We start from the raw sequence: 27,069 nt of genomic DNA, 5'->3' as shown, positions 1-27,069 counted from the left end.
TCGCTCTCGGACGGCCGTGCAGCGGTCGGTTTGCAAACCGGTGACAGTGAGAGATACAGCTGGAGAGCCACCTGGAGATGGAAGCCTTGGACAAGGACTTTCCATGGTTCACAGGACCAAAGTTCCCAAAAATTTGAGACATCCAGCGAGTGCAAAGTCCTTTCATGCTGCGACAAAGGTTTCGGAAAGAACCCAGGCAACACCAAAGGCTTGTTAAGGTGGAATTCCAATGGAACCTTTGGCATGAAGGAGGGGTGCATCCGCAGCACCACCATTGTGTGGTGAAAAGTCAGATACGGCTGTTTGCAGGAAAGGGCCTGGATCTCGCCTGCCCTCCTGGCAGGAGTGATAGCCACGAGGAAAGTAGTTTTCCATGATAGGAACTTGAGAAGGATCTGATGCATAGGCTCAAAGGGGTCCCCCATGAGCCTTGTCAGTACCACTGAGTTCCCACGCCGGGGCAGGCGCCTTAACCGGTGGGAAGGATCGAAATAGTCCTTTGAGCAACTCCTTGATGAGACGGTGGGACCTAAGAGAAGACCGTCCTGGAGACCTGGTGTAGCGAGAGTTAGCTGCCAGATGCACCTTGATGGAGGCATGCGCCAGCCCCGCCTTGGCCAAGGACAACAAGTACAGAAGAATCTGCTGGGCCGTGGACACTCCGAGGATTGATCTTCTGTGTCCAGCACCACGTCGTGAAACGTTTCCACTTATGCACATAGCACTTCAGAATCGACGATGCTCTGGCAAGGACCTCCCTGCAGTCTGCCGGCAGTTCGTACCCTCCGAACTCTAAGGCGGCAGCAGCCAAGCCTTCAGGTTCAGCGATCCTGGGTCATGATGTAGGATTGCGCCTCCTTCTCTAGCAAGTAGACCCGAACCACTGGCAGTTTGACTGGGGGCGCCGTTGACAGGCTGAGAAGATCCAAGTACCAAATCACCCTCGGCCCCGCCGGGGCGACTAGGATCATCCTGCATCGGCACTGTTCGAGTTGATTGATGACTCGCAGCTGGAGAAGCAACGGAGGGAACTCGTACAGGAACATACCTTCCCACGGGAAGGAAAACACGTACCCCATGATCCCTGGCTGTTGGAACCTGCTGGCGAATTTCTGGCATTTGGAATACGTCACAGTCACCAACAGATCGATCTGGGGTCTGGCCCACCTGAAGAAGAGGCAGTCCACTTGATCCTGTCCAAATTCCCACTCGTGGCAAGAGCGCAGCTCCATGCTGAGGGAGTCAGCGATGGTGATCTTGACTCCCGCCAGGTGAAAAGGAATGAGGAACATCTCTTGGGCGATGAGCCAATGCTGTAAAAGTCCTGCGCCTCTGTGCCAGCGATCTGGAATGCGCCTGCTTCCTGATGTAGAACATTGTGGTGGTATTGTCCATGAAGACCCTCACCATCTTGCCCTTGAGGGATGGGAGGAACGACTTTAGGGCCCAGAACACTGCCCGCAGCTCCAGGACATTGATGTGGAGATCCCTCTCCTCCGGTAGCCACAGGCCCCTGGTGTGGAGACGTCCGGTGTGGGCTCCCCAGCCCTCCAAGGAAGCATCCGTGGTGACCGTCTCTTGTTATGGGGGGCACTGGAAATCCATGCTCCCAGCGATGTTGGAGCGCACGCCCCACCACCTTATTGCTTGAAGGAACTCCTTGTTGAGGACAATCTTGTCTGCGAAGCTTCCGGACACCTGGATCCACTGAGCGTCCAGGAATTCCTGAGGGGGTCGCATCCACAACCTGTAGAGTCGGATCAGGTAAATGCACGACAACATCATGCCGAGCAGCGACTTGATGGTCCGCACCGTGGCGGTCTTCAGTGCCAACAGCCGTTGCATCTTGCCCAGCATAGCCGTTATCCTCTTTTCCGAGGGGGCCACCAGGCAGGAGACCATGTTGAGCCTGGCCCCCAGGAATAGCGCGTTCTGCGATCGCGTCAAGCAGGATTTTGGATAGTTGACGGAGATCCCCAGATCCGTCAGCAGCCAGACGGTCCTTCCCGTGTGTTCGATGGCTACTTCCCCTGACTTACACGGATGAGCCAGTCGTTGAGGTATGGGTACACATGTATCCCTTGTAGATGCAGATGAGCCGCCACTGGCGCCAGGCACTTGTTAAAACCCTGGGCACCGACTTCAGTCTGAAGGGAAGGGTCTTGAACTGGTACTGCCTTCCCTGTACTACGAAGCGCAGGAACTTCCGATGCTTCTTGTGAATGGGGGGAGGTATTTGTTGAGATGCCGCAGGTTTAGAATGGGCCACCAGCTCCTGGTCTTTTACCAAGAAATATCTGGAGTAGAATCTGGAGCCCCAGAGTCGCTTTAGAACCAGCTCTATCGCCCCTTTTCTTATCATGGCCTGTACTTCCTGCAGGAGCTGAGGGATGTGCTGCTCCTGCAGGGCCCCCACAGACACTTTCATTGGACTCTAGAGTGTGTCCATGGGCGAGAGCGTCCAGCACCCATCAGTCTTTTCCCACTCGCTGACTAAGCCCGCCAGCCCGTCTACCACCGGGGTGCATGGGTGGGGGCCCGACGTCCTGGCCGGTTCAATCCTGCTTCGGGGCCTGTGTGCCGCCTTGAGAACGAGGACAATGTCAACCACCTCCAACAAAAGTCTTGTAACTGCCTCTGTAGGCCTCTTGGGTCGTGTATCGGGAGGGTCGACGGTAAGATGATGACCCTCGGCCAAAGCCTTTCGACGATCTGCCAGTTTTTCCACCGGAGGCACAAAAGGACAGGCGATGCTGCTGAAGAGTGCCCAGGGCACGGGCGGTCTCCTTGTCCGTCTTAATGGTCTGCAACAATTTGTCAATGGCCTTCCCAAAGAGGTTGTCCCCGTAGGAGGGCATGTCCAGCACCCTCGTCTGGACTTCCTGACGGATGTTTGTGGCTTTCAACCAGCCACGATGACAGAGGCAGACACCATTCCCCATCTGTCGGAACCATGTGTCAGCGATGTCCAGGGCCACAGTGATGGCATGATCCAATGCCACCTCGCCCTCCTGGAGGATCTCAAGAGCCTTGAACGCTTGTAGTTGGGTAGAAACTCCAGCAGCGGGGCCATCTTATATCACAGCTCTCTGTCGTATCTAGCATGGATTGCAAGTGTGATAGCTGCCTTGTCTGTCGTCGCGCCAAGTAGATCACTTTCCTACCTGTGGCATCCAACTTCTTCCCATCGCTGTCTGGGGGAACAGAGGCTGAAGATGAGGGGTTCGATTACTTCTTCCTCGCTGCCGCCGAGACCCTCTCCCCCTGCCCCCACGCCCCGGGGAAGGCTGCAAACGTAGGCACTTGGGTGCAGACTCGGGTACACAGTACTTTTTCTCCAGCCTACCCCTCTTCGCCAGGGCCGAGGCCAGGTTTCTAATCAGCGCCAGGCCTTCATCCCAAACATCATCCAGGAGAGACACCACCTGAATGGTCTGCCTTTTGGCTTCCTGTCATTGATATAGGAAACCTTCCTTCTTGGTCTCTTCTGGCGTCAGCTGGAAGAGTTCAGACGCTTTGGCGACCATGGCGTAGAACAACCCCACTTCGTCCGGGAGGGAAGCCCTCGGCGGCGGAGAGATGCCACCGTTGTTGTCTGCGTGACTCATCGTCTCCGTCCCCGTATCCTTGGGGGGATGGAATCAGAGGCTGATGCAGTGGCGTAGGGTGCCGCTTCCTCTTCTTCGCCAGAGGTGGATCTGGTGCTACCAGAGGCGTCGTCACCATCTTCTTCTGGATTTCCGACACCAGGGTGTGGAGGGCCTGAGGATGTCCAACAAGAAGATCTCCAACAGAACTTCCTGAGCCAGCTCCCCCTCGAGAGAGACCATGCTCTGCCTGCTCAGAGCGTCCGCCGCTGCGTTTTCGTCTCCGGCCAGATGAACTGCCGAAATCGAAATTTCCTGCTGGATGGCCCAGAACCAGAGCTGCATCGCCTCCCTGCACAGTGGGAGTGACCCTGCCCTCGCTTTTTGTTGAGGTAGTGCATGGCCACTGTATTGTCCGTCATAATCAGGACATTCTTCCCCCGCACAGACGGCAGAAAAGCCTTCAGGGCTAGCCTGAAAGCCCGCAGCTCTAACAGATTGATGTGGAGTCTGGAATCCGACGGAGACCAACGACCGCTGGCTGTCAGCTCGTTGGCATGAGCTCCCCAACCCATGAGGGATGCGTCCATCATGATCGTCACCTCCGGCCATGGTTACCAAAATGGAGCCCCTTTCAACAGATTTCCTTCGACGGCCCACCACAGACAGTCCTGGGCGACCGAGGGCGGAATCTGCACAGGATCCGACATCCTGCCGGAGAGCTGTGACCACTGCATCTTGAGCGCCCATTGCAGAGATCTCATCCGCAGCCTGGTCTCTGGCACCAGTAAAATGCAGGATGCCATGAGGCCGAGCTGTCTCAAGAACTAGAACGCCGGGAGACTCCGGGCACGTTTAAATTTGTCCACCATCTGCAGAATGTCATTAGTCCTCACCTGGGGAGGCGAACACTGCCCCAGGGATGTGTGTAGCACTGCTCCGATGTACTGGAGCCGCTGGGAAGGTGTCAAATGGGACTTCTTTAAATTGAAGGAGAAGCCCAGCGTGTGAAGGGAGTGGCAGGTGACGGACAGATGAGCCAGGGCTTGCTCTGGAGAGCGCGCCCTGATCAACCAATCGTCCAGGTAGGGGTAGACTTGAACCGCCCTCCCCTTTCCCGAGATGCGCTGCCACCACCACCATCAGCTTGGTGAAGACCTTCGGGGCGGAGGTCAATCCGAATGGCAGGACCCAAAACTGAAAATGTGAGTCACCAACCGCAAAGCTCAGGTACTTCCTGTGCTTGGGATGAATCGGCACATGAAAATAAGCATCCTTGAGGTCGAGAGACACCAACCAGTCCTGAAATTGAAGGGCCTGGAGGACTTGAGAAAGAGTAACCATCTTGGGCGCCGATGGAAGTGGCGCTGACTGAGGCGCCGACGACTTCGACAACAGCTTCGAGGCCGGAGCCCAGAGCGTGTCCTTCGACGCCCTTGGCGCCGACGACTTCCTCGGAGCCTCGAGAGAGTCCCTCGACGGACATGGCGCCAATGCCTTCTTTTAAGGCCTCACAGGCTCCAACGCTCTCGACGGCGTCGAGGACCGGGATGTGGACCAGGCACGGTGGCAATCATCCTTGTCTTATCGGGACTGCGACAGTTCCCGATGCTCGCGCTGACCCCCCGAGCCCGAAGGCATGCGAGCGGTGGCTCTAGCGTGTTCCTTGCCGGCTTCCCTCGAAGGTGCGGACGGAACGGTGCCCTGTGATTCGAAAATCGCCATCATCTGCCGGCGGAATTCATTCTCGGCGACGAGTGTTTCGTGTGACATGCCACCTGCCGCCTGGCAGTGTCTTCTGACGAGGAAGGCGACCGGTGACGGCGTTTCCGTGAATGCCTCGAAGAGGCAGAGGAATGGCGGGACCCACTCCTAGAATGAGACCCCCTGGACTTGCGCCGACGCGGAGAGTCGGCCCTCGAATCGTTGTTCGCAAGACCAGTGGATTTCGACTTTTTAGCAAACCTACCTATCGACAACAACTTCTTCCTCTCCCGCAAGGCCTTCGAAGTTAGGGACTGGCATTCATCGCAATCGTCGGTGGCGTGGCTTTCACCGAGGCACCACAGACAGACGTCGTGCGGGTCCGTAAGGGACATTTTGGAACCGCAGTCCCGACACTTTTTGAAGCCTGACTTCGGGGTAGAAGAAGACATTTTCTCAACCGAAGTAGAAGAACCGAGGCGCGGCGAGATTTCGTAGCGAACACGTTTTTGAAAAAACTGAGGCTACGGCGTTGTGCGTCCTAGATACAACATCCGATATGTCGACCGTCGAAGGAGGTCCTCAAGGGAGCGTATCGACATCGACGCATGATTCCTACGCCGAAACAGTTTTCCGAAGCAGCAAAGATGTGGAATACGTCGGAGGACACAATCCCCTCGAAGTTGGAGTATCTTGGTTGGTGTAACATGGGGCTTCGGGAGGTTCAGGGAGAAGCCCAAGCTGTGAAGCAGGGAATAGGTGTTCTCGAGGTGGCTGCATGTCTTCTCTGAAGACCGCCCTTGGAACAACCAGTCATTCAGGTACTGAAACACGTGGACGCCAGATCTCCTGAGGTGTGCCACCACTATCAACATCAGCTTGGTGAAGAGCCTGGAGCGGAGTGTAGGTCAAAGGGAAGCACTTTGAACTGATAGTGAGCATCCCCAAGGAAGGACCTCAGGAATCGACTGTGCATCCAATTGATTGGCATGTGAAAATAACCAACCTAAAGGTCTAATGACACCAACCAGTCCTGGAGCTTTAGAGCCTGGAGAACTGCTCTCAACATCACCATCCTGAACTTGTCGTTCCTAAGGAACTTGTTTGGTTTATTATTTGTATAGCGTGCACAGCCCTTAGGCATCTCTGCACTTAATTGAAGAACATGATTACAGTAAGTGCCATAAAGTGGTTCCATACAAAGGCATACATAGGACGGATGATACATACATTGGAAAAAGATATTACAGGATAATAACGTTGAAAGGGTAAAATGACTTTACCTATTAGAGCGCAGGGCTCAAAGAGGTATAAGCACTATGACAAAAGCAACGGATAGTCTGCACATGGGAAAGACACACCTAAAGTGGCAGAGGGCTACATCAGGTACAGCTCCAGACATAATCAGAGTAGTGGGCATATGCAATGGACAGCTTGCTTCTTGTAGTGAGTCTGCATCAAATACATGTTGGGTCATAGTAAGGGTAGCGTACATATGCAATGGTAAACCCACCACTTGTAGCGAGGCTACATCAAATACATATTAGGTCATATTAAAGGGTAACGTACATATGTAGTGGACAAGCTCGCCTCTTGTAGCGAGACTGCATCAAATACGGTATCTGGACTTTCCACTGAAAATGTATTCATCAAATACATATCCATCGAAATGTATTCACTGAATTGCTTTTCCATCGAAAAGCATATTGTCACGACTCTCAGCCCTGATCCCCACTGGCAAGCCCATTGGCCAGGTGGAATCAGGGCTCTGATCACTAATAAGGCCTGACATCCACTTCACAGGCCCTCTTGGGGGCAGTCCTGGCGCCTTTGGCGCCAGGCTCATCAGTAAGGAAAGACATCTGCTTGAGGAACTACTTTATTTAGGCTTTCAGCCAACATGGAGGCATCCACATAGCTTGATTCCTAGAACCAAGCTAGGCGGTCTAGTGTTTTGGGTGTGGTGGCCTAGGGACTACTTTACCTGGACTACTTTACAGGGGCTATTTAAACCACACCCGAACAAGACAACATGCCGGATATGTACTTTTAATTCAAGAGATAGCATTTCGATGCATTTACTTTCGTTGCATTTCTTTAGATAGATTGTAATGTTGATGCATCATTTTCGATGCAAAGACCATAAACCATCAAATACACATTGGGTCATATTAAAGGGTGACATACATATGTAGTGGAAAAGCTCGCCTCTTGTAGTGAGTCTGCATCAAATACATGTTGGTTCATAGTAAGGGTAGCGTACGAATGCAATGGAAAGCCCACCTCTTGTAGCTAGGCTACATCAAATACATATTAGGCCATATTAAACGGTAATGTACAGATGTAGGGGAAAAGCTCGCCTCTTGTAGTAAGTCTGCATCAAATACATATTGGGCCATAGTAAGGGTAGCGTACGTATGCAATGGAGATGAGCTACATCAAATTCATATAAAGTCAGCAGAAGCACATTACAAGTATTTAGAAACTTCAAAAATGAAATGAATCCGTAATGTACTGATCTTATTGCATAAAGGCAGTTTTTGTGTATAATGTACGAAGGTAAGAAAGTGCAGTCGAGCAGAATACATTTCAAGGATAAAATCAACAGAGGTCACAGTGAGCGCCCACAAGTAGCAATATCTGTGGGAGTGAAATTAGAAGGTACACCTGATTGTAAGACCAAAGGCTGTGCGTGAATGGTCTTAGTAGTGAGTACGCTCCTAGTTCGGTAAAGAAGTTGCAAAGTCAGTAATGTTAGGCCATGGCGAATCAAATAGGTAGTTGCAGTTGTAACAGTACTCAAGCAGGTGATGGCAGATGGCCAGGCCATGGGAAAGGACAGGGGAAAAGACAGGTATTCGCCTTTGATGCCAGGCCCGGCTCTGCCTCACGGCTCGGCCGGGCCTCAGCATTTGCTGGATACAGGAGCCAATCGGGCCCGGCAAATTGCAGCGTGACCCATCCAGGCAAAGCAGCCATCTAGGAGGCCATCTTTAGGTGGTGCAAGATAGCCCGATTGCAGTGGTTGGTAAACTTGCAATCTCAGTCCCTCCAGGAGTGGGGACAACCTTCCAGGCCAAGAGGACAAGGGAAAATGTACCAGCCGAGGAGGTCCAGGCACTGAGGTCCAGGATGGGACAGAGTCATCCCACCTTCTTTGAAACCAAAAGGTAGTAGGAGTGTCAGCCTGATCCAGTCTCCACGGCTGGTACCACCTCCACTGTGCTCTTCAATACTAGGGCTTTCAGCTCTTCCCGGAGCTACGGTTCCGGCTGTTGAAAAAGGGATGGAGTCTGTCCAGTAGTCTTTTGACAAAGGGGAGACAATATCCCCACTGGACCAGAAGAAAGGCCCAGGTGTCAGACTTGATTTCCTTCCACCCATCACAATTTATTTATTTTATTTTTTACATTTGTATAGCGCACAAGCAGCCCTTAGGCATTGTGGCACTGTTACTTGAGGGGAACTTAGTAACGGGGAAGGTACAAGTGGGTTAAGCATTTACATGTTGTACATTTAAATGCATGTAGACACAGTCCAAAATACCTTCAGCTATCCCTCCGTAAATACCTCTGCTCTCGAGCTCTTCACTCCTCCTCCTCCAACTCCCTCAGGGTCAGTCGTTTTTCCGAGAAACGATCTGGGGGTAGATCTCTGTATTCCGCTGGGGCCTCCCTCTGGAACAGCCTCTAGGCCACTCTGAAACTTGAGAACCATCTCTGGTTCTGGAAGCAACTCAAGACCTTCCTCTTTGCTTCTGCTTTCGCTCTCCCTCTCCCCTGCTGATCTGTTTCTCTCTCTGCACGGTGCACCTGTCCACCCTCTGTCCCCCGGGCCGAGGTACCTGCTCGCCCTGCCACCCTCCTGCACTGCCTCCGGTTCACCCCTTGCACTGGGGTATGTATCTGTACCCATACATTCCCCCACGCCCTTTCCTTTCATTCTGAACTTATCAGACATGCCCTGTCTGCTGCCTTAAATCCCAGTACTTGCCACTTGCTGGCTGCACTACCACCGTTTATTGCTTTTATTATTTATATATTTTATTCTATCTGTTTTCCCCTCTGCTCACCACTTTCCACTTCTCCCCCCTTCCATGCACTTTTCCCCTTGCACGTGCGCGTTCTCACTGTCACTGGGCCTAGTAAGATCATTGGTTTGTTCTCCACTTTTCCCCTCCCTTGCCTTGTCGCGCTCTGAAACACTTGTACGATCGCGATATTAATAAAATATCAATTGAATTAAATTACTCCAACTGGGGAAGCATATGGGGAGAACTAGCAGACGCTATTGCCCCCAACGCCGAAGCGGAATGGTGTTTCGAGGCCCCGCTGACCCTGCCGGGGCAAGAGACCCGTCTCTGGCCCTGTTTGTCTTCCTCATGAAAAGGGTGCCTGTATCCTCTGGCTCTGGATCCAAAAGAAAAAAAGATTGTTTGGCAGGCTGCTGAATTGCTAGACCTAGTGACTTAGTTGTAGGCTTCGACTCATTGAAGAGCTCCAGAGACTCGTCAGCATTGACGTGAAGAGGTGCTCACAGTCGAATCGGCCATATTAAGCAGTTGTGCCTGCACGTTTGGGGAGAATTCGACCCATGGAAGCAGGATGCCCTCCAGAGTAGTGTCGACATGGGCATTGATCAGCAGACTGCCTGTTCGTTGGGGGGTGAGGGCGTGGGGGTCAACATGACGTTGCAAACCTCGCAACTCACTGTGGCGGCCGGGTTGAATGATCACCAGAAAGGGCAGATAAATGGCCCCTCAGTATCTACCACCAGCATCTACCACCAGCATTGAACATGGCCTCTGCCATAACGCGGCACTGAGGACTGAAATGGCTGCGTTGAAGGGCAGGGCTCTCTCAGACTGTGGATCCTTGTCCAAGATGTCAGTCAAATCATAGAATTGCAAAGGATTGCAAAGGATTGGTGGGAGCACTGAGGCCAAGAGCCACTAATACCCTTTCAACCATCCTTCTGTACTGGGCATTGGGGTAGGTGTAGGGAGACGCTTGCTGCATCTCGAGGTTGGGCAAGGTGTTGGGCCTGCTCGCATAGTGCTAGTAGCAACAGGTCAGCCTGGTCCGTTAGAAAGTCGGCATATGCTCCAATCCTGCTTCTCTCAGAGGCTCCATCCCTAAAGGGACAGTATCCCACTCAAAGAACTCCAGCCGGGACACAATCGATGCCAACGTCGATGGGGCAGGCCTGACAGGGGTTCTCGGAGCTGGTGTCAGTGCCGGCTTCGAGTCAGTCAAGGTGGACATTGTGGGACCGGACTTGGACACCTAGACGCCAGATCCTCAAGGTGGAACCGGTGCCAGCGCTGCCTGCCGCAGCTTTCTAAAACATTTGTAGCATCTGCTGCTTGAAGGCCTACCACTCTACCCACTGGGCCCCCTTGGTCACGCATGATTCTCTCCGTCCCTCTGAGGAGTCGCACCTATGCTTATGCTTCCTTTTCTTTTTGTGGGAGGACGAGGAGGAAGAATGGCGAGACTTGCTGCAAGAGCTTTTCTCTATCTTTCTTCTCAGGTGTAGACCTTTCTGGGTCAGCGGCAGAAGATTTTGTGGCTGATCGGGCCTGGATTTCGACAGGGATATCCCAAGTGCTAACTTTGCGGAGCGTTCCCCGTGTGCCTTAAGATTCATGTGCTGACATGAGTTGCACTGCTTGACTTAATGATCCACCCCGAGACACCACACACACATGTTGTGTGGGACCGCGATGGGCACTTTTGAGTTGAAACAATTTTGTACACAAACATTTTCCCAACTGTGCTACGAAACAGCATGCGCAGCGTGTGGAAAAAAGGAAGTGAGGTATGGTGGCATATTGACGATGTACGTTGTAAGGGTGCAGAAGGAGTAAACTGACATACAGGTGGCATGGTGATTGCTATAAACCTTTATTTTATCAGGAAAATAAAGAGAAAACCTAACTTTCCCTACTCTAAGACGGGGGTTCCCTGCCTCAACTAAAATACTAAGGGTGCTGTCAAAATGCCCATGTAAATCAGTAGTCCACCGTACTGTATCAAACCCTCACTTCTGTCCCTTACACCTAACACTAAACTAAAGATAAGGTAGGCCTTCTTGGTCCAGAAGAATGACTCCCTTCTTCGGGACCGGGAAATAATGTTTGTTTCCAGTTGCTGGGTTCCTCCCAAGGAAGTGGCTTCCTTCCCTGGCTCAGAAGTGTCTTCCACGTGCACCCTCCCTCCATCAATCACCTGACCTAAATTTACAAGGGTATGAAGGTAAGCACTTTTCACCTCTAGTTAGCCAACTTGCAGCACTGGTGCTTTACGAATGAAATATAAATTAAACACATGTCTATATTAATACACATAAAGCAACACATTTTACACACATACAATCACTGCACCACAGCTTTGCATTAACACACACACCGGAACACATTTTCAACACAGACCCCCATGCTCCATAGCTGAATGAGCCTGCCAATGTACAAAGGCATCAGAACCCTAGAAAAACACTTAATCGCAAGCAGCATTAAGGTATCTAGAGAGGGGGGCTGGGAAAAATGCTCACCAATGGCCTGCAAGTCAATCTCCAATTGCAAGGACATAAACTTCTTGCCAGCACCCACTCCTTCAACCCACGCCAGGCCCGTGTCGTAGGCTGTCAGGTTCTCACGTGCAATCACCCCCCAGCTCTGCCCCCTTGGGATAGATGCCGCGGCAGGAGAACGCTGACGACTGTGACTGAAAGATGAACAAAGAACAGGGAAGAGCTGAACACATTACAAAGGATGGTAATACAGCATGCGCCTGTTGGTGTTACACGACTAGAGAGATAACAAGGTGAGAGTGGACATTGTGGAGACAAAACAAACCAGCAGCAGAGCACACTAAGGTGAGGGTGGACATTCTGGACACATTACAAGCCAGCAGCAGAGCACACAACGGTGAGAGTGGACATGCTGGAGGGATTACAAGCCAGCAGCAGAGCACACAACGGTGAGAGTGGACATTCTGGAGAGATTACAAGCCACCAGCAGAGCACCCTAAGGGAGAGTGGACATGCTGGAGACATTACAAACCAACAGCAGCGCACACCAAGGGGAGTGTGGACATTCTGGAGACAAAACAAGCCAGCAGCAGAGCACACCAATGTGAGAGTGGACATTCTGGAGAGATTACAAGCCAGCAGCAGAGCACACAAAGGTGAGAGTGGACATTCTGGAGAGATTACAAGCCAGCAGCAGAGCACACAAAGGTGAGAGAGGACATTCTGGAGAGATTACAAGCCAGCAGCAGAGCACACCAATGTGAGAGTGGACATTCTGGAGAGATTACAAGCCAGCAGCAGAGCACACAAAGGTGAGAGAGGACATTCTGGAGAGATTACAAGCCACCAGCAGAGCACCCTAAGGGAGAGTGGACATGCTGGAGACATTACAAACCAACAGCAGCGCACACCAAGGGGAGTGTGGACATTCTGGAGACAAAACAAGCCAGAAGCAGAGCACACCAATGTGAGAGTGGACATTCTGGAGAGATTACAAGCCAGCAGCAGAGCACACCAATGTGAGAGAGGACATTCTGGAGACAAAACAAGCCAGCAGCAGAGCACACCAATGTGAGAGTGGACATTCTGGAGAGATTACAAGCCAGCAGCAGAGCACACCAATGTGAGAGTGGACATTCTGGAGAGATTACAAGCCAGCAGCAGAGCACACCAAGGTGAGAGAGGACATTCTGGAGACAAAACAAGCCAGCAGCAGAGCACCCTAAGGGAGAGTGGACATGCTGGAGAGATTACAAGCCAGCAGCAGAGCACACAACGGTGAGAGCGGACATGCTGGAGAGATTACAAGCCAGCAGCAGAGCACACAACGGTGAGAGCGGACATGCTGGAGAGATTACAAGCCAGCAGCAGAGCACACAACGGTGAGAGCGGACATGCTGGAGAGATTACAAGCCAGCAGCAGAGCACACAACGGTGAGAGCGGACATGCTGGAGAGATTACAAGCCAGCAGCAGAGCACACAACGGTGAGAGTGGACATTCTGGAGACAAAACAAGCCAGCAGCAGAGCACCCTAAGGGAGAGTGGACATGCTGGAGAGATTACAAGCCAGCGGCAGAGCACACTAAGGTGAGAGTGGACATTCTGGAGACATTACAAGCCAGCAGCAGAGCACACTAAGGTGAGAGTGGACATTCTGGAGACATTACAAGCCAGCAGCAGAGCACACTTAAGTGAAGTCATATCTTCTGGAGAGAGTACAAGCCAGCAGCAGACAGAACACACCACAGAGAGAGTAAATCGATCCTAGTGAGATTACAAGCTATCTGCAGAGCCCGATACCAAGAGTGCTCATATTCTAGAGATTACAGAGAAGGCTCCTGGTTTAATGCTATTTATTTTTTGAACACTTACGTCTTTATTTATCAATATTTGGTAGTCATTTTATATGCATTTATCCACATTTATATTTACTGTGTAAAAAAAATGTTTTGCAACTAGTGATTTTCCGCATTTATTCAAATTAAAAATGTAGCACTTAGATACCTTTAATGGGTCACTCAGAAACTCCTACTGGCAGGTTAAACATTTGTGTTGCCCTTTTAATAACTTCATAGAGAAATAAATCACTTTTTCTAGCCTCTCCATTGTGTTGCTTTGCAAACCCATTGGCATGTAAACCATAACGGACACCATGAATAGTTAACTCCATACACATGAAGTCTTCATTCTTTAGCTTTTTACAAATAAATACTTAAAGGAAACTGGGTGAATTCCGTATGTGTTTATGCGTAAAAGCAGAAAACTGGGAGCCCTAATTACAATCTAGCAGCAGCACACGCTACCAAGAGTGTTAATATTCTATATTACAATCTAGCAGCAGCACACGCTACCAAGAGTGTTAATATTCTATATTGCAATCTAGCAGCCGCACACGCTACCAAGAGTGTTAATATTCTATATTACAATCTAGCAGCCGCACACGCTACTAAGAGTGTGAATATTCTATATTACAAGCTAGCAGCAGCACACGCTACCAAGAGTGTTAATATTCTATATTACAAGCTAGCAGCAGCACACGCTACCAAGAGTGTTAATATTCTATATTGCAATCTAGCAGCCGCACACGCTACCAAGAGTGTTAATATTCTATATTGCAATCTAGCAGCCGCACACGCTACCAAGAGTGTTAATATTCTATATTACAAGCTAGCAGCAGCACACGCTACCAAGAGTGTTAATATTCTATATTGCAATCTAGCAGCCGCACACGCTACCAAGAGTGTTAATATTCTATATTACAAGCTAGCAGCCGCACACGCTACCAAGAGTGTTAATATTATATATTACAAGCTAGCAGCCGCACACGCTACCAGAGTGTTAATATTCTATATTGCAAGCTAGCAGCCGCACACGCTACCAAGAGTGTAAATATACTGTATTACAATCTAGCAGCCGCACACACTACCAAGAGTGTTAATATTCTATATTACAATCTAGCAGCCGCACACGCTACCAAGAGTGTTAATATTATATATTACAATCTAGCAGCCGCACACGCTACCAAGAGTGTTAATATTCTATATTACAATCTAGCAGCCGCACACGCTACCAAGAGTGTTAATATTCTATATTACAAGCTAGCAGCAGCACACGCTACCAGAGTGTTAATATTCTATATTACAATCTAGCAGCCGCACAGGCTACCGAGAGTGTTAATATTCTATATTACAATCCAGCAGCAGCACACACTACCAAGAGTGTAAATATACTGTATTACAATCTAGCAGCAGCACAGGCTACCAAGAGTGTTAATATTCTATATTACAATCCAGCAGCAGCACACACTACCAAGAGTGTAAATATACTGTATTACAATCTAGCAGCAGCACAGGCTACCAAGAGTGTTAATATTCTATATTACAATCCAGCAGCAGCACACACTACCAAGAGTGTAAATATACTGTATTACAATCTAGCAGCAGCACAGGCTACCAAGAGTGTTAATATTCTATATTACAATCTAGCAGCAGCACATGCTACCAGAGTGTTAATATTCTATATTACAAGCTAGCAGCAGCACACGCTACCAAGAGTGTTAATATTCTATATTACAATCTAGCAGCCGCACAGGCTACCGAGAGTGTTAATATTCTATATTACAATCCAGCAGCAGCACACACTACCAAGAGTGTAAATATACTGTATTACAATCTAGCAGCAGCACAGGCTACCAAGAGTGTTAATATTCTATATTACAATCCAGCAGCAGCACACACTACCAAGAGTGTAAATATACTGTATTACAATCTAGCAGCAGCACAGGCTACCAAGAGTGTTAATATTCTATATTACAATCTAGCAGCAGCACATGCTACCAGAGTGTTAATATTCTATATTACAAGCTAGCAGCAGCACACACTACCAAGAGTGACAATCTAGCAGCCGCACACGCTACCAAGAGTGTTAATATTCTATATTACAATCTAGCAGCCGCACACGCTACCAAGAGTGTTAATATTCTATATTACAAGCTAGCAGCAGCACACGCTACCAAGAGTGTTAATATTCTATATTACAATCTAGCAGCCGCACAGGCTACCAAGAGTGTTAATATTCTATATTACAAGCTAGCAGCAGCACACGCTACCAAGAGTGTTAATATTCTATATTACAAGCTAGCAGCAGCACACGCTACCAAGAGTGTTAATATTCTATATTACAATCTAGCAGCCGCACAGGCTACCAAGAGTGTTAATATTCTATATTACAAGCTAGCAGCAGCACACGCTACCAAGAGTGTTAATATTCTATATTACAATCCAGCAGCAGCACACACTACCAAGAGTGTAAATATACTGTATTACAATCTAGCAGCAGCACAGGCTACCAAGAGTGTTAATATTCTATATTACAATCCAGCAGCAGCACACACTACCAAGAGTGTAAATATACTGTATTACAATCTAGCAGCAGCACAGGCTACCAAGAGTGTTAATATTCTATATTACAATCTAGCAGCAGCACATGCTACCAGAGTGTTAATATTCTATATTACAAGCTAGCAGCAGCACACGCTACCAAGAGTGACAATCTAGCAGCCGCACACGCTACCAAGAGTGTTAATATTCTATATTACAATCTAGCAGCCGCACACGCTACCAAGAGTGTTAATATTCTATATTACAAGCTAGCAGCAGCACACGCTACCAAGAGTGTTAATATTCTATATTACAATCTAGCAGCCGCACAGGCTACCAAGAGTGTTAATATTCTATATTACAAGCTAGCAGCAGCACACGCTACCAAGAGTGTTAATATTCTATATTACAAGCTAGCAGCAGCACACGCTACCAAGAGTGTTAATATTCTATATTACAATCTAGCAGCCGCACAGGCTACCAAGAGTGTTAATATTCTATATTACAAGCTAGCAGCAGCACACGCTACCAAGAGTGTTAATATTCTATATTACAATCCAGCAGCAGCACACACTACCAAGAGTGTAAATATACTGTATTACAATCTAGCAGCAGCACAGGCTACCAAGAGTGTTAATATTCTATATTACAATCCAGCAGCAGCACACACTACCAAGAGTGTAAATATACTGTATTACAATCTAGCAGCAGCACAGGCTACCAAGAGTGTTAATATTCTATATTACAAGCTAGCAGCAGCACACGCTACCAAGAGTGTTAATGTTCTATATTACAAGCTAGCAGCAGCACACACTACCAAGAGTGACAATCTAGCAGCCGCACACGCTACCAAGAGTGTTAATATTCTATATTACAAGCTAGCAGCAGCACACGCTACCAAGAGTGTTAATATTCTATATTACAATCTAGCAGCCGCACACGCCACCAAGAGTGTTAATATTCTATATTACAATCTAGCAGCAGCACAGTCTACCAAGAGTGTTAATATTCTATATTACAATCTAGCAGCCGCACACGCTACCAAGAGTGTTAATATTCTATATTACAATCTAGCAGCAGCACAGGCTACCAAGAGTGTTAATATTCTATATTACAAGCTAGCAGCCGCACACGCTACCAAGAGTGTTAATATTCTATATTACAAGCTAGCAGCAGCACAGTCTACCAAGAGTGTTAATATTCTATATTACAAGCTAGCAGCAGCACACGCTACCAAGAGTGTTAATATTATATGTTACAAGCTAGCAGCAGCACACCCTACCAAGAGTGTTAATATTCTATATTACAAGCTAGCAGCCGCACACGCTACCAAGAGTGTTAATATTCTATATTACAAGCTAGCAGCCGCACACGCTACCAAGAGTGTTAATATTCTATATTACAAGCTAGCAGCCGCACACGCTACCAAGAGTGTTAATATTCTATATTACAAGCTAGCAGCCGCACACGCTACCAAGAGTGTTAATATTCTATATTACAAGCTAGCAGCAGCACAGTCTACCAAGAGTGTTAATATTCTATATTACAAGCTAGCAGCCGCACACGCTACCAAGAGTGTTAATATTCTATATTACAAGCTAGCAGCAGCACAGTCTACCAAGAGTGTTAATATTCTATATTACAAGCTAGCAGCCGCACACGCTACCAAGAGTGTTAATATTCTATATTACAAGCTAGCAGCCGCACACGCTACCAAGAGTGTTAATATTCTATATTACAAGCTAGCAGCCGCACACGCTACCAAGAGTGTTAATATTCTATATTACAAGCTAGCAGCCGCACACGCTACCAAGAGTGTAAATATACTGTATTACAATCTAGCAGCCGCACACGCTACCAAGAGTGTTATTATTCTATATTACAAGCTAGCAGCCGCACACGCTACCAAGAGTGTAAATATACTGTATTACAATCTAGCAGCCGCACACGCTACCAAGAGTGTTAATATTCTATATTACAAGCTAGCAGCAGCACACGCTACCAAGAGTGTAAATATACTGTATTACAATCTAGCAGCAGCACAGGCTACCAAGAGTGTTAATATTCTATATTACAATCTAGCAGCAGCACAGGCTACCAAGAGTGTTAATATTCTATATTACAAGCTAGCAGCAGCACACGCTACCAAGAGTGACAATCTAGCAGCCGCACACGCTACCAAGAGTGTTAATATTCTATATTACAATCTAGCAGCCGCACACGCTACCAAGAGTGTTAATATTCTATATTACAAGCTAGCAGCAGCACAGTCTACCAAGAGTGTTAATATTCTATATTACAAGCTAGCAGCCGCACACGCTACCAAGAGTGTTAATATTCTATATTACAAGCTAGCAGCAGCACAGTCTACCAAGAGTGTTAATATTCTATATTACAAGCTAGCAGCCGCACACGCTACCAAGAGTGTTAATATTCTATATTACAAGCTAGCAGCCGCACACGCTACCAAGAGTGTTAATATTCTATATTACAAGCTAGCAGCCGCACACGCTACCAAGAGTGTTAATATTCTATATTACAAGCTAGCAGCCGCACACGCTACCAAGAGTGTTAATATTCTATATTAAAAGCTAGCAGCAGCACAGTCTACCAAGAGTGTTAATATTCTATATTACAAGCTAGCAGCCGCACACGCTACCAAGAGTGACAATCTAGCAGCCGCACACGCTACCAAGAGTGTTAATATTCTATATTACAATCTAGCAGACGCACACGCTACCAAGAGTGTTAATATTCTATATTACAAGCTAGCAGCAGCACACGCTACCAAGAGTGTTAATATTCTATATTACTATTCTATATTACAAGCTAGCAGCAGCACACGCTACCAAGAGTGTTAATATTCTATATTACTATTCTATATTACAAGCTAGCAGCAGCACAGTCTACCAAGAGTGTTAATATTCTATATTACAAGCTAGCAGCCGCACACGCTACCAAGAGTGTTAATATTCTATATTACAAGCTAGCAGCAGCACACGCTACCAAGAGTGTTAATATTCTATATTACAAGCTAGCAGCAGCACACGCTACCAAGAGTGTAAATATACTGTATTACAATCTAGCAGCAGCACAGGCAACCAAGAGTGTAAATATACTGTATTACAATCTAGCAGCCGCACACGCTACCAAGAGTGTTATTATTCTATATTACAAGCTAGCAGCCGCACACGCTACCAAGAGTGTAAATATACTGTATTACAATCTAGCAGCAGCACAGGCAACCAAGAGTGTAAATATACTATATTACAAGCTAGCAGCAGCACACGCTACCAAGAGTGTTAATATTCTATATTACAAGCTAGCAGCCGCACACGCTACCAAGAGTGTTAATATTCTATATTACAATCTAGCAGCAGCACACATTACCAAGAGTGTAAATATACTGTATTACAATCTAACAGCAGCACACACTACCAAGAGTGTAAATATATTGTATTACAATATAGCAGCCGCTCACGCTACCAAGAGTGTTAATATTCTATATTACAATCTAGCAGCCGCACACGCTACCAAGAGTGTTAATATTCTATATTACAAGCTAGCAGCAGCACAGTCTACCAAGAGTGTTAATATTCTATATTACAAGCTAGCAGCCGCAAACGCTACCAAGAGTGTAAATATACTGTACTACAATCTAGCAGCCGCACACGCTCCCAAGAGTGTTAATATTCTATATTACAATCTAGCAGCAGCACACACTACCAAGAGTGTAAATATACTGTATTACAATCTAGCAGCCGCACACGCTACCAAGAGTGTTAATATTCTATATTACAATCTAGCAGCAGCACACGCTACCAGAGTGTTAATATTCTATATTACAATCTAGCAGCAGCACACACTACCAAGAGTGACAATCTAGCAGCCGCACACGCTACCAAGAGTGTTCATATTCTATATTACAATCTAGCAGCCGCACACGCTACCAAGAGTGTTAATATTCTATATTACAATCTAGCAGCCGCACAGGCTACCAAGAGTGTTAATATTCTATATTACAATCTAGCAGCAGCACACGCTACCAAGAGTGTTAATATTCTATATTACAATCTAGCAGCCGCACACGCTACTAAGAGTGTTAATATTCTATATTACAAGCTAGCAGCAGCACAGTCTACCAAGAGTGTTAATATTCTATATTACAAGCTAGCAGCCGCACAAGCTACCAAGAGTGTTAATATTCTATATTACAAGCTAGAAGCAGCACACGCTACCAAGAGTGTTAATATTCTATATTATGAGCTAGCAGCAGCACACGCTACCAAGAGTGTTAATATTATATGTTACAAGCTAGCAGCCGCAAACGCTACCAAGAGTGTAAATATACTGTACTACAATCTAGCAGCCGCACACGCTCCCAAGAGTGTTAATATTCTATATTACAATCTAGCAGCAGGACACACTACCAAGAGTGTAAATATACTGTATTACAATCTAGCAGCAGCACAGGCTACCAAGAGTGTTAATATTCTATATTACAAGCTAGCAGCAGCACACGCTACCAAGAGTGTTAATGTTCTATATTACAAGCTAGCAGCAGCACACACTACCAAGAGTGACAATCTAGCAGCCGCACACGCTACCAAGAGTGTTAATATTCTATATTACAAGCTAGCAGCAGCACACGCTACCAAGAGTGTTAATATTCTATATTACAATCTAGCAGCCGCACACGCTACCAAGAGTGTTAATATTCTATATTACAATCTAGCAGCAGCACAGTCTACCAAGAGTGTTAATATTCTATATTACAATCTAGCAGCCGCACACGCTACCAAGAGTGTTAATATTCTATATTACAATCTAGCAGCAGCACAGGCTACCAAGAGTGTTAATATTCTATATTACAAGCTAGCAGCCGCACACGCTACCAAGAGTGTTAATATTCTATATTACAAGCTAGCAGCAGCACAGTCTACCAAGAGTGTTAATATTCTATATTACAAGCTAGCAGCAGCACACGCTACCAAGAGTGTTAATATTATATGTTACAAGCTAGCAGCAGCACACCCTACCAAGAGTGTTAATATTCTATATTACAAGCTAGCAGCCGCACACGCTACCAAGAGTGTTAATATTCTATATTACAAGCTAGCAGCCGCACACGCTACCAAGAGTGTTAATATTCTATATTACAAGCTAGCAGCCGCACACGCTACCAAGAGTGTTAATATTCTATATTACAAGCTAGCAGCCGCACACGCTACCAAGAGTGTTAATATTCTATATTACAAGCTAGCAGCAGCACAGTCTACCAAGAGTGTTAATATTCTATATTACAAGCTAGCAGCCGCACACGCTACCAAGAGTGTTAATATTCTATATTACAAGCTAGCAGCAGCACAGTCTACCAAGAGTGTTAATATTCTATATTACAAGCTAGCAGCCGCACACGCTACCAAGAGTGTTAATATTCTATATTACAAGCTAGCAGCCGCACACGCTACCAAGAGTGTTAATATTCTATATTACAAGCTAGCAGCCGCACACGCTACCAAGAGTGTTAATATTCTATATTACAAGCTAGCAGCCGCACACGCTACCAAGAGTGTAAATATACTGTATTACAATCTAGCAGCCGCACACGCTACCAAGAGTGTTATTATTCTATATTACAAGCTAGCAGCCGCACACGCTACCAAGAGTGTAAATATACTGTATTACAATCTAGCAGCCGCACACGCTACCAAGAGTGTTAATATTCTATATTACAAGCTAGCAGCAGCACACGCTACCAAGAGTGTAAATATACTGTATTACAATCTAGCAGCAGCACAGGCTACCAAGAGTGTTAATATTCTATATTACAAGCTAGCAGCAGCACAGGCTACCAAGAGTGTTAATATTCTATATTACAAGCTAGCAGCAGCACACGCTACCAAGAGTGACAATCTAGCAGCCGCACACGCTACCAAGAGTGTTAATATTCTATATTACAATCTAGCAGCCGCACACGCTACCAAGAGTGTTAATATTCTATATTACAAGCTAGCAGCAGCACAGTCTACCAAGAGTGTTAATATTCTATATTACAAGCTAGCAGCCGCACACGCTACCAAGAGTGTTAATATTCTATATTACAAGCTAGCAGCAGCACAGTCTACCAAGAGTGTTAATATTCTATATTACAAGCTAGCAGCCGCACACGCTACCAAGAGTGTTAATATTCTATATTACAAGCTAGCAGCCGCACACGCTACCAAGAGTGTTAATATTCTATATTACAAGCTAGCAGCCGCACACGCTACCAAGAGTGTTAATATTCTATATTACAAGCTAGCAGCCGCACACGCTACCAAGAGTGTTAATATTCTATATTACAAGCTAGCAGCAGCACAGTCTACCAAGAGTGTTAATATTCTATATTACAAGCTAGCAGCCGCACACGCTACCAAGAGTGACAATCTAGCAGCCGCACACGCTACCAAGAGTGTTAATATTCTATATTACAATCTAGCAGCCGCACACGCTACCAAGAGTGTTAATATTCTATATTACAATCTAGCAGACGCACACGCTACCAAGAGTGTTAATATTCTATATTACAAGCTAGCAGCAGCACACGCTACCAAGAGTGTTAATATTCTATATTACTATTCTATATTACAAGCTAGCAGCAGCACACGCTACCAAGAGTGTTAATATTCTATATTACTATTCTATATTACAAGCTAGCAGCAGCACAGTCTACCAAGAGTGTTAATATTCTATATTACAAGCTAGCAGCCGCACACGCTACCAAGAGTGTTAATATTTTATATTACAAGCTAGCAGCAGCACACGCTACCAAGAGTGTTAATATTCTATATTACAAGCTAGCAGCCGCACACGCTACCAAGAGTGTAAATATACTGTATTACAATCTAGCAGCAGCACAGGCAACCAAGAGTGTAAATATACTATATTACAAGCTAGCAGCAGCACACGCTACCAAGAGTGTTAATATTCTATATTACAAGCTAGCAGCCGCACACGCTACCAAGAGTGTTAATATTCTATATTACAATCTAGCAGCAGCACACATTACCAAGAGTGTAAATATACTGTATTACAATCTAACAGCAGCACACACTACCAAGAGTGTAAATATATTGTATTACAATATAGCAGCCGCTCACGCTACCAAGAGTGTTAATATTCTATATTACAATCTAGCAGCCGCACACGCTACCAAGAGTGTTAATATTCTATATTACAAGCTAGCAGCAGCACAGTCTACCAAGAGTGTTAATATTCTATATTACAAGCTAGCAGCCGCAAACGCTACCAAGAGTGTAAATATACTGTACTACAATCTAGCAGCCGCACACGCTCCCAAGAGTGTTAATATTCTATATTACAATCTAGCAGCAGCACACACTACCAAGAGTGTAAATATACTGTATTACAATCTAGCAGCCGCACACGCTACCAAGAGTGTTAATATTCTATATTACAATCTAGCAGCAGCACACGCTACCAGAGTGTTAATATTCTATATTACAATCTAGCAGCAGCACACACTACCAAGAGTGACAATCTAGCAGCCGCACACGCTACCAAGAGTGTTCATATTCTATATTACAATCTAGCAGCCGCACACGCTACCAAGAGTGTTAATATTCTATATTACAATCTAGCAGCCGCACAGGCTACCAAGAGTGTTAATATTCTATATTACAATCTAGCAGCAGCACACGCTACCAAGAGTGTTAATATTCTATATTACAATCTAGCAGCCGCACACGCTACTAAGAGTGTTAATATTCTATATTACAAGCTAGCAGCAGCACAGTCTACCAAGAGTGTTAATATTCTATATTACAAGCTAGCAGCCGCACAAGCTACCAAGAGTGTTAATATTCTATATTACAAGCTAGAAGCAGCACACGCTACCAAGAGTGTTAATATTCTATATTATGAGCTAGCAGCAGCACACGCTACCAAGAGTGTTAATATTATATGTTACAAGCTAGCAGCCGCAAACGCTACCAAGAGTGTAAATATACTGTACTACAATCTAGCAGCCGCACACGCTCCCAAGAGTGTTAATATTCTATATTACAATCTAGCAGCAGGACACACTACCAAGAGTGTAAATATACTGTATTACAATCTAGCAGCCGCACACGCTACCAAGAGTGACAATCTAGCAGCCGCACACGCTACCAAGAGTGTTAATATTCTATATTACAATCTAGCAGCCGCACACGCTACCAAGAGTGTTAATATTCTATATTACAATCTAGCAGCCGCACAGGCTACCAAGAGTGTTAATATTCTATATTACAATCTAGCAGCCGCACAAGCTACCAAGAGTGTTAATATTCTATATTACAATCTAGCAGCAGCACACGCTACCAGAGTGTTAATATTCTATATTGCAATCTAGCAGCAGCACACACTACCAAGAGTGTAAATATACTGTATTACAATCTAGCAGCCGCTCACGCTACCAAGAGTGTTAATATTCTATATTACAAGCTAGCAGCAGCACACGCTACCCAGCACACGCTACCAGAGTGTTAATATTCTATATTGCAATCTAGCAGCAGCACACACTACCAAGAGTGTAAATATACTGTATTACAATCTAGCAGCCGCTCACGCTACCAAGAGTGTTAATATATTTATATTACAAGCTAGCAGCAGCACAGTCTACCAAGAGTGTTAATATTCTATATTACAAGCTAGCAGCCGCACACGCTACCAAGAGTGTTAATATTCTATATTACAAGCTAGCAGCAGCACACGCTACCAAGAGTGTTAATATTCTATATTACAAGCTAGCAGCAGCACACGCTACCAAGAGTGTAAATATACTGTACTACAATCTAGCAGCCGCACACGCTCCCAAGAGTGTTAATATTCTATATTACAATCTAGCAGCAGCACACACTACCAATAGTGTAAATATACTGTATTACAATCTAGCAGCCGCACACGCTACCAGAGTGTTAATATTCTATATTACAATCTAGCAGCAGCACACGCTACCAAGAGTGACAATCTAGCAGCCGCACACGCTACCAAGACTGTTAATATTCTATATTACAATCTAGCAGCCGCACAGCCTACCAAGAGTGTTAATATTCTATATTACAATCTAGCAGCAGCACACGCTACCAGAGTGTTAATATTCTATATTGCAATCTAGCAGCAGCACACACTACCAAGAGTGTAAATATACTGTATTACAATCTAGCAGCCGCTCACACTACCAAGAGTGTTAATATTCTATATTACAAGCTAGCAGCAGCACACGCTACCAAGAGTGTTAATATTCTATATTACAAGCTAGCAGCAGCACACGCTACCAAGAGTGTTAATGTTATATGTTACAAGCTAGCAGCCGCAAACGCTACCAAGAGTGTAAATATACTGTACTACAATCTAGCAACCGCACACGCTCCCAAGAGTGTTAATATTCTATATTACAATCTAGCAGCAGCACACACTACCAAGAGTGTAAATATACTGTATTACAATCTAGCAGCCGCACACGCTACCAAGAGTGTTAATATTCTATATTACAACCTAGCAGCCGCACAGGCTACCAAGAGTGTTAATATTCTATATTACAATCTAGCAGCAGCACACGCTACCAGAGTGTTAATATTCTATATTGCAATCTAGCAGCAGCACACACTACCAAGAGTGTTAATATTCTATATTACAAGCTAGCAGCAGCACACGCTACCAAGAGTGTAAATATACTGTATTACAATCTAGCAGCCGCACACGCTCCCAGAGTGTTAATATTCTATATTACAATCTAGCAGCAGCGCACGCTCCGTGTTAATATTCTATATTACAATCTAGCAGCAGCACACGCTCCCAGAGTGTTAATATTCTATATTGCAATCTAGCAGCAGCACACACTACCAAGAGTGTTAATATTCTATATTACAAGCTAGCAGCAGCACACGCTACCAAAAGTGTAAATATACTGTATTACAATCTAGCAGCCGCACATGCTACCAAGAGTGTTCATATTCTATATTACAAGCTAGCAGCAGCACACGCTACCAAGAGTGTAAATATACTGTATTACAATCTAGCAGCCGCACACGCTACCAAGAGTGTTAATATTCTATATTGCAATCTAGCAGCCGCACACGCTCCCAGAGTGTTAATATTCTATATTGCAATCTAGCAGCAGCACACGCTACCAGAGTGTTTATATTCTATATTGCAATCTAGCAGCAGCACACACTACCAAGAGTGTTAATATTCTATATTACAAGCTAGCAGCCGCACATGCTACCAAGAGAGTTAATATTCTATATTACAATCTAGCAGCAGCACACGCTACCAGAGTGTTAATATTGTATATTGCAATCTAGCAGCAGCACACACTACCAAGAGTGTTAATATCCTATATTACAAGCTAGCAGCCGCACACGCTACCAGAGTGTTAATATTCTATATTAAAAGCTAGCAGCCGCACATGCTACCAAGAGTGTTAATATTCTATATTACAAGCTAGCAGCAGCACACGCTACGAAGAGTGTAAATATACTGTATTACAATCTAGCAGCAGCACACACTACCAAGAGTGTTAATATTCTATATTGCAATCTAGCAGCAGCACACACTACCAAGAGTGTTAATATCCTATATTACAAGCTAGCAGCCGCACACGCTACCAGAGTGTTAATATTCTATATTAAAAGCTAGCAGCCGCACATGCTACCAAGAGTGTTAATATTCTATATTACAAGCTAGCAGCAGCACACGCTACGAAGAGTGTAAATATACTGTATTACAATCTAGCAGCAGCACACACTACCAAGAGTGTTAATATTCTATATTGCAATCTAGCAGCAGCACACACTACCAAGAGTGTTAATATTCTATATT

General features: G+C 46.0%; 1 protein-coding gene across 5 annotated transcripts in view; it reads right to left on the bottom strand.

Annotated features, from left to right (window-relative positions):
• The window catches only part of IL27RA (interleukin 27 receptor subunit alpha), a 420,655-nt gene that overhangs the window by 202,908 nt on the left and 190,678 nt on the right, over window positions 1–27,069 (bottom strand). For 4 of the 5 annotated variants that reach the window (XM_069604392.1, XM_069604388.1, XM_069604389.1 and 1 more), the window contains exon 5: window positions 11,844–12,016. The exons of the other annotated variant lie outside the window; for it this stretch is intronic. In XM_069604392.1, coding sequence (XP_069460493.1) covers window positions 11,844–12,016 — 173 coding nt within the window. The remainder of the gene's footprint in view (window positions 1–11,843; window positions 12,017–27,069) is intronic. 5 annotated transcript variants of the gene reach the window in all.

This window comes from Ambystoma mexicanum, chromosome 3q (genome assembly GCF_040938575.1).
Source record: "Ambystoma mexicanum isolate Mex_15411 chromosome 3q, UKY_AmexF1_1, whole genome shotgun sequence".
Taxonomy (NCBI): domain Eukaryota; kingdom Metazoa; phylum Chordata; class Amphibia; order Caudata; family Ambystomatidae; genus Ambystoma; species Ambystoma mexicanum.
This window is presented reverse-complemented; position numbering and strand designations above follow the sequence as displayed.